The following is a 14007-nucleotide window of genomic DNA, read 5'->3' as shown; positions in this document are numbered from 1 at the left end:
ACCGGATACCCCAAAATATGACAAATATGGCTGACACATTTTAAAAGAACCACAGGTACAGTAGAGCTAATTATTTCACTTGTGATTCTGTAAGGAGACCTGGAAAACATGCACTGTTAGTGCTCCTTGAGGAATGAGCTAGGTAAACACTGATCTAGGACATTGGACAGCAAGCTGGAGCTGCCATTGGGAGTAGAACCCCAGGAACATTCAAAGTACTGTTTCATTTAGAGGCTCTCTTTCCCATGACTTAACATCATTTGGTAAGTGTGGGATATTCAAACACCATAGAAGCCATCTGATATTACAGCAGTGATGGACAGTAACAGACACAGCATATTGGAACATCGGTGAGTTATTCCCAAACTTACTTTCCTGATCAATGGGGACTCTGAAACAATCTGATTTTGAGGCGGTGATGGGACAGGCATAGAGAGCACCGGTTCTGTTAGCCTTTACATTGGGGGGCGCTGCATCTTGTGGAGCCCCTGAAAGCAGCCTGTGTAAGATACAAAATGGAGGTCATTAGCATAAAAAATTTTGAATATTAGCATTTCATTTCATATAACACACATTTGTAATATTAGCTACACAACATATATAAGTATAATACACAAGTAACTTTAATATATATAAACTGCTGTAAATAAAATCTGTATGGTCAAATCTTATTGTGTGTCACCAACCATATACAAATGAGTTACTGATAACTTTAACAAATTTATATTTGATACTACTGATATGATTAACATTGTGTTTACATTTGCTATGCAGCATAGCCAAGCCACTTTTCTCTGTTATCAGCTAAGTATCAACCTGTCTGGAGAGTCTTCTAATGGTACACTAATTGCAGAATAAGTGACTTGTCTATAATCACAAGACCTACTATACAGAGTGGGCCACATAAATTGATTGATGTGAATGGAACAATAAAGCTACATAACCTTTACAAAACGCTTTAAACAGTATGAACTATATGAGTCAGTTCTGTCAGAATATAGAAATTTTCTACAGACATTTGACAGCATAGTTTATTAATTTATTTTTTATTTTATGTTAAATGGTAATTAACAATACTATTGATATTAAACTTTATCAGCAACCTGTACAGAGGGACAGCTAGACTGCATGAAATTCATTTGTACTAGGCACAAATAAGAGCTTAATGCAATCAAATTTACCAGTAAAGTTAAAATATAAACATATATGTGCTTGTTCACCCTTTACCATTTGCTGACTATCTTTCACAACCTTGTTTATCTGCTGGTTCTCAGCGTGGGAGGGCTCAATGACTGTTCTGGTTGACAACTGCTCACCCAATAAAAATTGTCTTTAGTGGTTAGTCAATGCCTCTCCCTGTATGCTAGCGGCACATAGACAGACGATATGCCCGATTCCGACGGAGTGGAACGACAAATCGATCACTTCGTCAAGTGTGTACACACTATGTGTGCTCCTGTGGCGTCGTACGTCGTATCTTCAGGTCGCCCCTACATGCAGCTCAATCTGTCAATCCCGTTCAAGATATCCGGGAAATTGTGCAGTGTGTACGCACTACCAGATTACCAGGCGATATGTTAACATTATATAGTTAACGATCTAACCACAAAACAATGCAAGATACATCGTTCAGTCGTTTTGAAAATTGTATGCATGATAACGTTTGTCAGGGAGTTCAAGGGCAATCTTGGCGACCATCGCATCGTTTGCGGATTGTCTAATGTGTACCCAGCTTTAGGAGTTGGTCTCTCCTCTTCTCACCTCAGCTGACCGTAAACAGCAATAGAGGCCAAGAGGTGGTCTTAGAAGATGCCTCCTCAACCACATTGCTATTTCAAATGTGATACAAAGTGGGGTTGATAGGAGCAAAACTGACACCAGAAAAAAAGATGAACTTATGAAAACATTCCTGACAATACACGAAACAATCAATATAGAATGGTAGGCGCTCACAGGATGTACTTGAACCCACTAAATCACTAGCTGCTTACTTTCTGAGGTGTTCCAACCTCTATATATTATGGTAGCAAATTTGGGGAAGGGCAAGTGCTCGGTGATCTAGCATGTAGTATGGACATGTGCTATTATGTGTATTGGCTGTATCCCATGACATAAATGTGTAAAGAAAGTTGTGACTCTGAGCTTCTTGTCCTACTGGTCGGCAATAACTGTAGGCAGAACTTTCGATATATAAATGTTATTTGGAAATAAAATCCCTGGTATCGTCAGTTTATAGAAAGTCACCTTCTGATGGTGTAATATGTCCGCTTTGCAACAACTGTGGGCAATGTGTTCGTTGATGCCAGAATAGCATTAGTCTGTAGCAAGTTGCGTTATGATGGTGTGATGTGACAGCTTAGCAATAACTGTGGGCAGTGTGTTCACTGAGTGCAGTATCAGGATTGTGCGGACACTGGTGGTGCAGATAAAGGTAAGTTGGATAGTACTTACCAAAACAGCTTCTGCTGGTCCTCCTGGTTACCGGTACCTCTCCCAATAGGGAACCAGGAGGACCAGCAGAAGCTGTTTTGGTAAGTACTATCCAACTTACCTTTATCTGCACCACCAGTGTCCGCACAATCCTGATACTGTACTCATTGTTTTGAGGTACCCAAGGTGAAGTAGAGGCAAGAAGAGGTTTTTTGTGCACACAACAAACAAGAACTAATGGGAGCAAGTGTGTAAAAGTATAAATCACCACAACTACAGCATCATTGAACACACTGCCCACAGTTATTGCTAAGCTGTCACATCACACCATCATAACGCAACTTGCTACAGACTAATGCTATTCTGGCATCAACGAACACACTGCCCACAGTTGTTGCAAAGCGGACATATTACACCATCAGAACGTGACTTTCTATAAACTGACGATACCAGGAATTTTATTTCCAAATAACAACATTTATATATCGAAAGTTCTGCCTACAGTTATTGCTGACCAGTAGGACAAGAAGCTCAGAGTCACAACTTTCTTTACACATTTATGTCATGGGATACAGCCAATACACATAATAGCACATGTCCATACTACATGCTAGATCACCGAGCGCTTGCCCTTCCCCAAATTTGCTACCATTCCTGACAATACAGCCATTTACGCAGCAGAAAAGGTTTTTCATCCCTGCATGTACCTTTTAATCCCCCCGACCCCAACCACCTCCACCACTCAGGCCCAACCAGAGGGTTGGCGAATACTCTGGGCTACATGGAAGTTCCCACACATGAGCTCCTATTTGCAATCAAATATGCCAAAAATGTTAGTTGTACATGGGCTGTATTACCCACATACTGTTGAAAAATTACATATTTACATCCTTGCTATATAATCTTTCTCCAGGCTTTAATTTATTATCTCCCCCGCCATTTCTCATTCCTCATCACGCTATTTGCTTCCTCCCACTCGTGCCTTCTCTCCCCAGCATCCTGACAAAGTGTTTAGATTAAGGTCGCCTGGTTTTAGTCAGCAAATGGACTGTATAGGAGTCTGCCTAGCCAACATACCTGAAAACTATAACCACATTAATCCATTAACTACTAAAGGCAGAGTGATTACAAGTTTATCTCTCTATGATAAACTGTCTCAAAGCATGCTGGGACTTGTAGTTTCATAACAGCTGGAGACACAGATTGCTTTCATGTGGTCTAGCTTCCAGCACATGCTGCAGATGTTGATAGTCTGTGAAAAACAGTAAAGGCCTGAGGGGGTTAATGTCTGATGAACTGAGAAGACTGGGGAGTATTACAACTTGTTTTGTACCATAACATAATCAAGTGATTTGCCTTAAAACACCTTTTACTATCATGTGCCTAATGTAGAGAATGATTGCCTGAGAAAATATGATTTTCTGCAGTACAATTAAGATTACTTCACAGGAGCTTAATAGGTCAATGGCCAGATTGGGGGAAATGGTACGAGATTCTCCTGTGACTAACCATAGACTACCTGCATGTCTGGCATGCCTGGGGTAGGAGGTGATTCAGAGGAAGCTGAAGATAACATTCCCCACACCACACCCTAAATGACACATAGCGGGCAGTGCCAACATTCATTCATACACTCAGGCTTCAGCACAATGACGAACACAGGCAGGTCACATGGGTATGATGCCAAGCTTCAATGACATACAACACTACAATAAGAAATGAGCACACAGAGCAAGCAGGGACAGTACCAAAGCACACCCTATACTTTTTCAAAAATAGTAGGTGCTGCACATATTACAGACAAAGACTATATATAGCGTTGCCAGCCTCCTGAGTGACATTTTACACAGATAACATAACATGATAGCGGCTATGACGGCTGTGCATGTGAAGGCCGCGGGACTGCGAGTACGCACCACCCCCTGCGATGGCCGGCAGCTCTCCGAAGACATCGCAGGGACAGGTTCCTTTCGGAGCCCGTGTCCCTGCATGTCCCAGATGATACATCTGGCCGTTATGATCGAATTTTGCAATGCAATCATGGGCGCTACTGACATGCCCTGATCACATTGTAAAAGCAATCATTAATAAATGGGCCCCAATGTAACTGCAACCCCTGCAGTTGTCATACCTAGATACATCCCGGGATGCTTAATAATTGCTAATATTTGTTTATAAATATGCCACTATGAGCCGTATTCAATTTGAGCCGAGCCGCGATACTTTTTCGCGGCCCGGACTTTTCGCCTACTTCACCTGTTTTGTAGGCGGAAAAGTATTGCACGCGTGCCCGCTTTACCCCGTATTCAAATTGAAAGTACGCGAAAACAGGACCCGGCAAAACTTGAACAGGCGGAAAGTCCTGTCAGATTTGGGGAAATCAGCCTGACACCCCCTAAAAGATGCTCTGACATGGGGGTTCACTATGGTACCCCCCAATTTGGCTTGCTGAAGGTATTTGGGTTTTTGAAACGGGCTCAATAGATGCTAAATAGCGTTTTTCTATAGGTGGTGTAGAATAGTATTCAGGAGTATTTTTTCCAGAAAATAACTTTTCCCAGCAAATTTGGGGTAGTTGAAAATGGGGGTCGGCATATTTAAAAGTTGCTAAAGTGGTTAAAAAAATTGTGAAAAATCCACCTGCCACAAGCCCCTGCAATCAAAAAACACTTGGGGCATACTTTACCCCCCCAGAGTCAGGTTCGCTAGTTTTGAACTTTGTACCCCAATTATTTTTTTTGCCCCCTTTTTCAAAGTCATTTTTTGGGGTGTCCTTAAGTTTTTTTTTTTTTACACAGTTTACCTTTGGGGGACTGTCTGAAGGCTGCATGGGGGTTCCCGCAATGTTGCACCCCAAAACCCCAATTCTGCACTTTTTTCCGCCTGCTATTCATAGGCGAAACTTTTTCGCTTAGTAAATTGCATTGACTTTCTGCCTAGGCGGAAAGTCTTTCAAATTGAATACGGGGTAAAAGCAAAACAGGCGAAAATGACGTCATCAGCGAAAAAGTATCGCGGATCCGGACTTTTCGCCTCAAATTGAATATGGGCCTATATGTGTGGTTTGGATGGGTCAGAGGTGTGATATGTGAGAATCTTGTCCCCCACTTAGGCAGCCCCTATAATCCGTACACAAAAATATCCATGCATTATATCCATTTATATAATAAGCATATAACAGATCACACACAAGTAAACACAGACAAGGATAGTAGAACTATAACATGTATCCAAACTATAAAAGCAGCATAAACAAAGGCGGTAACTTGCAGTATTCATTGATGCACAAAAACTATATCTAAAGTACGTATATATTACAAACTCACATTGACCTCTGAAATTAAGATACGTAAGTAAGCTGAGTGAAGTCTAACAATGTCGTCAGTGACAGTCCCAACCTCCCCCTTTGCTTGCATGTTCCAGCAGGAGACTAAAAGACAGGAGCCTCAGGCTACAGAGACAGCCGTAGGGTTTAGGGGAGGGGTGATATACAGTTACTATATGCATGCAACACAGAATGTAAGTATTTATTATTTATTAACAGTTAACTGTATGTAAAGATTTTTCTAAGGTACTCAGCATATATAAAACAGTATGCAATATGCTTTGGTGAAACAGTCAAACAGTAGTGTGGACATGATTCAAATATGTACGCTAATGAAATCGCAGCTGGGAGCCCGCACGCAGCTGCTGTGCGAAAGTCTGCAAATGTCGCAGACACCGGGATATGTATTGAGACGTCCACTGGGGCCATCGCAAATCCAAGCAACTGCATACACATACGCAGCCTGTGTCGCAGATCCTTCAATAATCGGCCATGTCAGTAGCACTATAGTCCAGCAGAATGGCTGCCTTAACTGAAATGGTGGAACCACTTATCTGCATATGGGATCGCATTTGTAGGGTGAGACATGCCCTGAAACCAGTCACAACACTTCTGCATTTTTGCTACCACTCCCAGTAACTGCCCCCAAACAGTCCCTGAATGTCACTGCGAGCAGCATCGTTAAGATACTTTAGCGCATGCGCAGTGTGACCATGATGCATGCGCAGTCAGCTGATAATCGCTCAACTGCGTAAATATCAACATTGCGTACATATCTGAATCAGGCCATGTATGTAGTTTGTACAGTACTGTAAGTGCTGTACAATGTGTTACATCTGTGAACAGGCACTAATGATTACCAGTTTCATATTAGAACCATTGAATTTATTGTATTGTTTCCGAATGTCACATAAATACTGCATGCCTGCAATTATTACTAAGCAGCATGCCTCCATGCTCATTTCACAGCAGTAATAACATATCTATTTCATATGTGCAGATATTTAAATAGTTCACTTGGCAACCTTACCCGCCATCTTCAGATGGCTACACCTATAAACCACAACTGTCATTGGAAGAAGGAAAAGTTATGCGGATGTCAGAGAATTGTGTATTAAAACAGGTAATGACTTTTGAAGCACATCTGTAGCACACTTGCCTACACTCCTGGAAGACGCGGGAGGCTCACGATTTTTCGGGTAGCCCGCAGTACCCCCGAAAGTGTAGGCAGATCTCTTGCATCCTGCCCACTTTATGAAATGGGCAGGATGGGGAGTTTTAATGGGAAATTTGCGGGTCTGCAAAAAGGGGGCGAAGCTAAACAATGCGATTTGCGTCAATTAGCCCACACCCTCCTTGGGGACCCACGAATAGCAGACTTCTCCGGTAAAGAGGTGGGGCCCGATTACGTCAACAGTCCGGCCTCATCCTCCGAACCGGCCTGCAGCAGCAGCTGTCCGGGCTGCTCCCGGAAAAGGATTTATAATATTATATGATCTGTAGTCCATACTTGCCGACTCTCCCGCGGGAGGCTCACAATTTTTTCTGGTATCCCCCTGAACGAGTAGGAAGATCTCCCATATCCCGCCCACTTCCAAGTGAAGGAGGGAAGATGGGGTGATTTTCCGAGGGGGCGAATCGTGTAATTTAGCGACGCCCCTCCTCTCGGACCCGCGAATTGTGGGGTTCCCTTTGAAGGGAATGGTGCCTAATGACGGCTATAGTCTGGCCCCGCCCCCCGAAACTGAGAGCATCACCTTCTTTCCTGCTGCTCCAGGAGATGATTCCTGAAAAGTCGGTAAGTATGTTGTGGACTCTGCAAGAAACTCTTCAGCTATGAGGTGTGGAACCTTTCCAGTAACAAACAACAGATAAAATTAGGTACATTACACACTGCTGTACATTAACATAAAATTAATAATAAACTGTGCAAGAGTTTCCCAAACTCCGCCATTACAGTCCATGTTTTAAGGATATCCATGCTTGAACACGGATGACTTAATTAGTACCTCAGTTAATTTGATCTAACCATATGGACTCAAGCATGGATATCCTTATAATCTGGACTGTAATGGCATAGTTTGGCCATTACTCACACCTGTAGTAATTTATTCCCCTCCCTCACCTCTGGAATATCACACTCCCCTCCCTCACCTCTGTAGTAACACATTACCCTCGCTCACCCCTGTAGAAACACATTACCCTCCCTCACCTGTGCTGTAACACGTTCCCTTCCCTCACCCAGTAGTAATACATTTGACATTCCCCTCCAGGGACGGATTATAGGCGGGGCGGATGGGGCGGTCATCCAGGGGCCCCCACATATTAGGGGCCCCCACACTGCGCCAATCATTGCCCAACTCTCTGCACCCTCCCTGGCCGGCTCCCAGCAGCATCGCAGTGTACTATATTATGTCTGTGATGCTGCCTGGCAGGGCTGTCATCTTGGGGGTACAGAAGTCAGGTGTCCTCACTGATAGGGGTTCCGCCATCAGCCCTGCACTTATCAGGGATTGTGGACTGCTGAAGTTGAACTCTGCTCTCGGCAGCTGCTTGATGACGCTGCAACGATGCAGCCGCCTGTCAGAGCAGAGGAGCCAGCGAGAGGAAAGACAGTGACTCAGAGGATACAGTGATGGGAGAGTACACTGTACATCTGGCGCTGGAGTGTGTATGTGTGTGTGTGTGTGTGTGTGTGTGTGTGTGTGTGGAATACATTTAAATACATATAGAGGGTGGTGTAGGGGGTTGTGTGTAGCACATTTAAGAAATTGTAGTTTAGGGGTGCAAAGGCTGGGCACATTTAAGAAGTTGGGAGGGGTGGGGGTATTAAACAAACATACATTATGGATGGTGATTTTGGAGCACATTACTTACCTTACAGATAGGGGCGATGATGAGCAAATAAAAATAAATAGAGGGGTACAATACAGAACATATCGGTAGCAGGGGCATATCTATAATGGGTGCAGAGTGTGCAGGGCCCCGCACCGCACACCCTGCACCCATAGCATACTTACCTCTCCGGAGTCCCACGTCAGAGAGGGGGTCCGGCGCTCTAAAAATGACTGGAAAATGGCGCCGCGGCCATTTTCCCCGTTTGCTCATGCGCAGTACAGGGAAAATGGCCGCCATGGCCATTTTCCCGGTGACCTGTGTATACTCTATAGACTCTGGGGACACTCTAGTGCTCAGAGTCTATGGGCCAAATGTAATAGGGTGAGAGTTTAGAAAATGTGAGAGTTTAGCAGTAAACTCTCACATTGGTTGAGTTTTATCGTCAAAATGGGAAAACATCTGAATGAGATTTTAAATCGTGAGAGTTTTTTAAGTCTAAAAAAACATGCAAGTTCACTCTGTTACTTTGTTTTTGGACTCTATTAAATTGGCAAAGTTTAAAAAGTGTCAGAAACTCTCACTTTTCTAAACTCTCATCCTATTACATTTGGCCCTTTAACTCCGGCGCTGGCCGTGCACAGCTCAGTGCGCTGCTGGCCGCCGGACAGAGAGGAGGGGGCCCGTGTCGGAGACTGCACACGGGCCCCCTCCTCTCTAGAAACGCCCCTGATGGGTAGGCACATATACACATAGGGGGGCACATATACACACCCTGGAGGCACAAGCACATAGCGCGTTTTGCCATTCTGTGTAGCGGAAGATGGAGCAGTGGGCTGGACAAAATAGGAAGACAGGAGCAAGAGAGGCTGCCTTGCAAGGTTCGCTGATCATTGGTGGTTGGACTTGGTAGAGTAGTCAGTATTCAGGAAAATTAAGCAGGACTACCATCTGTGACTGGAGAGTCTGGAGACAAGTTAAGGGTTATAGTAGTGATGGTGGCAGGGCATCAATTTTATTGGTGAGGACCCCCACAACTTAGTTTCCCCGGGGGCCCCCACAAGCCTTAATCCGGCCCTGTTCTCCTCCCTTACCAGTGTAGTAACACATTCCCCCTCCTTCACCTGTGTAGTAACACATTCCCTTCCCTCACCTCTATAGTAACACACTCCCTCTCTCATCGGTGTAGTAACACATTCCCCTCTCACTGCTGTTGAAATACATTTTCCTCTCTCACCTCTATAGTAACACATTCCTTCCCTCACACCTGTACTAACACATTCTTCTCCCGTACCTGTGTAGTAACACAATCCCTTCCCTCACTATTCAAATAGGGGAGCTATACCAACTGCCAGTGATGTTTGGCAGCACTTGAAATGACAGTTGCTGTTTGAATATTGAACTGTGCTGCATCCAAGTCAGGACATTGCACAGGGGGAGGAAACATTTTTAGTACTTTTCACCTCCTTAGGAGTCGAAATTTGAAAAATCCCTTCTTAGAGGATTCCTACGTCATAGAAGAAATATACTCCGCTATTTTCATTTTTCTAGGTCCAGGGGTTTGGGCTGTGCATTGATGAGTCAGTCAGGCGGGTCTATTCATATAGAACATGAAGTGGCTACTAAAAGATATCGCTATGTATCGCATCACATCAATGCGATATAGTGAAGTTGAGTTGCCATTCATGCACACTTTCCTGTCCGACGTCTTCTGGCGCTGTCCGGCCCCTCCGCGATCCCTGTAGCGCAGTGAGACAGACCTGCTCCTCACTGCGTATGCCCTGGCGTCTGAGAGCAGCAAGTCACGTCAGACCTGCTGCTATGGACGCTGGGAAAAGGGACGGAACCTGCGGCGGGTGCCGGACAGAGAGCAGGGAAGTGTGCTACTTCGCCTTGCAGTAACAGATAACGCCATCCTCAAAATCTGTACCGCAGGAGGGGACCATTCCTTCATGAATCGCACTCACCATACGGAATGAGATTGAAATGCCGGTTCAAATGACAGCAGGATATCCCAGCAGCAACAGGTAAGTGAGCTAACCCTCCCCTCTCCCCCCCCCCTAACCCTAATCTCCCTTAGGGGTGCCTAACCCTAACCTCCCCCTAGGGGGGCCTAACCCTAACCCCCCCCCCAAAAAAAGCTAAAGCTAACCCCGCTAACTGCCCTAAACCTAACCCTCCCTCCCCCCTCGTGGCTAACAAGATGGGTGCCCAGGACTTCCCTCGTTCGAGCATGCGCCGTCCTGGATTCCGGCATCTGGATTATGATAGGCGAAATTCTGCAGTCGGGATTGTGACTGGCGGCCGCAACACCTAACTACATCCCTACCATACAATAGCACTGTGATGCAATACAGGCATGGAGCAGGGGTACAGCTGGAGAAGTAATACACTTGAAAGACATCTGCATGTGATGATTAGTTTGGACAGTTTCAGATTTTACTTCATATCTCCATATAGTGTCTACTTTTGGCTGTACAGTCCCAAATTTCAGGCCCCAATATCATTGTTGTTTAAAGGATTGGGCCATGACATTGCATTGGATTGGGTGCACTGTGAATGTGTGCGGCTTGGCAGATTGTGAGATGGTCTTATTTTGCCACAATTTTTAAATACTGAGAAAAATTGTGGCTTCAATTGTTCATGTAGCTGTTCTGTACGACTAAGGGACAGACTCACATAATAATATCTTATAATATGGAATGGAAATTATGAGTTAAGAGGAAACAACTCATTCTAAAGGTATCCCTTAATTTAATTGTTTACCCACACAAACATGGTACATAGCAGGTAAATTAACTACATTTTTAAAATTAATGCAACCAAGGGTAGAAGCACTTCCAAAATGGTGTAAGACACCATTTAGAAGCCTCCTTAAAATGTTGGGCCTGTAGTCAATGTTACAGAAATCAGATATCGGGGTAAACGTAATAGGCTGCAGCTTTGAGACATCGGCAAGTCCCATGCGAGACTGCCCAATGTTTTAAAGTAGCAGTCTTTTAATAGCAGTCTTTTAATAGGCAAATTTAACCTAGTTTTGCATACTAAAAGACTGCTACTTTAAAACATCGGGCAGTCTCGCAAGGGACTCGCCAATGTCTCAAAGCCGCAGCCTGTTACATTTACCCCATCAACTAGTTTAAGTGGCAAGAATTCTATAATAAACATGAATTTCCTGTACTAACATACCTGCATATATTAAGTAATCCCATTTTCTTTTTACTACTGGTCTGGAAAGGTAGTTTAAGCAAATGCCTTGATAATTAATTATTTATATAAGTGTATAGAAGCAATGGTGCTTGTTCATCTCAGTAGTACACCGAGTTTTCTCAGCTCTCACAGCCACAGAAGCACTCGTGGGGAGCGTCATTCTGTGTATATTGTGGACTCTCTGGCGTTTTCTTTTGCTGGAGGGCGAATGAATGAATTCTGCCCCCCCAGGCTACAGATTTATAAAAGAAATGAGGTATGTGCAGCAGGGAGGAGCTCTGAGCACTGAAAGAATCCATGGAATGTGTAATAGGAAATTGTGCTTAGGCACACACCTATACGTACACATACTATATTCTCCACACCTCCTATGGTACAGGTAAGCATAGCAAAGGAAACTCGGTACCTTTGTATTAGGCACATGGGATATACTACGATTAGAAACTCAAAACCTCAAAACAAATTAATGGGTGTACTCAGCAAAATGTTTGTTATTTCTTTAACCATTAATTTATACTTATTAATTCACATATACACTACGTTTCACAGATATCTTTGAAATACAATACCAGCACCATATAAGCTTAATGCTGTCTACAGCCTTATGTATACTTGCAAACAATTTGCAGGGACACTTCCCAGTGCACATAAGCATGACACAGTGTATAGTCTAGATTGATAGTGGAGAACTATAAAGGCCCGTACATACTGGACGATAAAAGTGAACGATATGAACGATAACGATATAGTTCAACGATATATTGTTCATATCGTCCAGTGTGTATGTCCTGAACGACTGACGATGCGCGATCCATCGGGACGATAACGAAATCCCCCGTCAACTGAACATATAGCTCAATCTGGGGATATCGTTAGCGAAGCCATGCTGACGAATGGAGCATGGCCCCGCTTCCACCCACCGTTGTTCATCGTGGCCAACATCGGCAAGTGTGCATACACTTACTGATGTCGGCAACCCCGTCGGTCCTGCCGCTGCCGATATCGGCTCATACACACATTGGGTCTCATTCAGACCCGGTCGCAAACGCTGGGCGCTCGCAACTGGGTCGATCTTAAGGCCCTGCACATGCCATGAGTTTCCGGAGCTCACTACAAAAGGGGTGGCTGTCGATGTTGATAGACAGCTCGCCTTGTTTTGTAGGCGGGGCGGGGGGTGGCTACACAAATGGAGGCATTCCTAACAGAACATATGCCGTTTTGTGGGCGGCCGCACTGACATCAGCAGTGATGTCAGTGGGGAGCTTCCTGCTCGGTCAGAGCAGGAAGCTCCCTGGGGCTTGGGGTTGCCGAAACCCAACCTTAGGGTCTCGTCGCAAGCCCCGATGGTCGCGATGGTCTTGACCATCGCGATCATCACCCTAGTCGGTCGCTAAAGCTGTGGGTGGTAACCCACAGCTTAGCTAGCGACCAGGAGGCCGCACTTAAAAAATCAAGCGGCCGCCCTCATTCAGAGAGAGCGATCGCTTCTTGCGACCGCCTCTGAATGAGGGCCATTGTCTAGTGTGCATGAGAATTAAGACCTAGGGGTAAATTTACTAAGATGGAAGTTCTATTAAGAAGTGATGTTGCCCATAGCAACCAATCAGATTCCAGGTATTATCTTCTAGAAGGCGCTAGATAAATGAGAAGTAGAATCTGATTGGTTGCTATGGGCAACATCACTTCTTAAATAGAACTCCCATCTTAGTAAATTTACCCCCTATAATCAAACTTTTTAGACAGGACAACCTAGGATTTAGGGGAATGCACTGCTGTTCAGGCTGTGGCAATGCAGGGTTTTTGGGAAGGGAGGTTGGGGGCAATCTAGAACTACAGAAGCGCTAGGCAGTAGGCACACTTCTGAGTGACATGATACTGCCCCCAAATGAGCAGGACCATGCACCTTTTTTGGCAGGGCACAAACATTTACAATGTGTACACGTATGCAAGTTCAATGAACATAGGCCCTCATTCAGAGCCGTTCGCTATTTGCGGTCGTTCGTTTAAAAACAAGGGGTGGCTATTCAAATGATCCGTACGCACATTGCAGTCTGTTCACACCTCTAAGTCTGAACGAACGAGCAAAACATACGCTCGTTTATTTGTTAAAAACGCCCCCTGGCCGCTCGCACCATACGTCATGTCCGCTATTTATTAGATTAATCGAGTACATCGACCAGCGTATGAACTGGTCGCTATTCTTGTGG

The 14007-nt window shown here is 44.5% G+C and overlaps 1 protein-coding gene across 4 annotated transcripts in view; it reads right to left on the bottom strand.

The window, feature by feature from the left end:
• ITGA3 (integrin subunit alpha 3) overlaps positions 1-14007 on the bottom strand; it is a 155710-nt gene that overhangs the window by 113119 nt on the left and 28584 nt on the right. For all 4 annotated transcript variants that reach the window (XM_088443596.1, XM_088443595.1, XM_088443593.1 and 1 more), the window contains one exon: positions 372-499. Coding sequence is in view for 2 of the 4 variants with exons in the window: in XM_088443593.1 (XP_088299719.1) it covers positions 372-499 (128 nt within the window). In the remaining 2 variants the exon portion in view is untranslated. The remainder of the gene's footprint in view (positions 1-371; positions 500-14007) is intronic.

Source organism: Taudactylus pleione, unplaced genomic scaffold (assembly GCF_031769625.1).
Source record: "Taudactylus pleione unplaced genomic scaffold, aTauple2 ptg000331l, whole genome shotgun sequence".
NCBI classification, from domain to species: Eukaryota; Metazoa; Chordata; class Amphibia; order Anura; family Myobatrachidae; genus Taudactylus; species Taudactylus pleione.
Note: the sequence above shows the minus strand (reverse complement) of the source record. Positions and strands in the feature narration are given on the sequence as shown.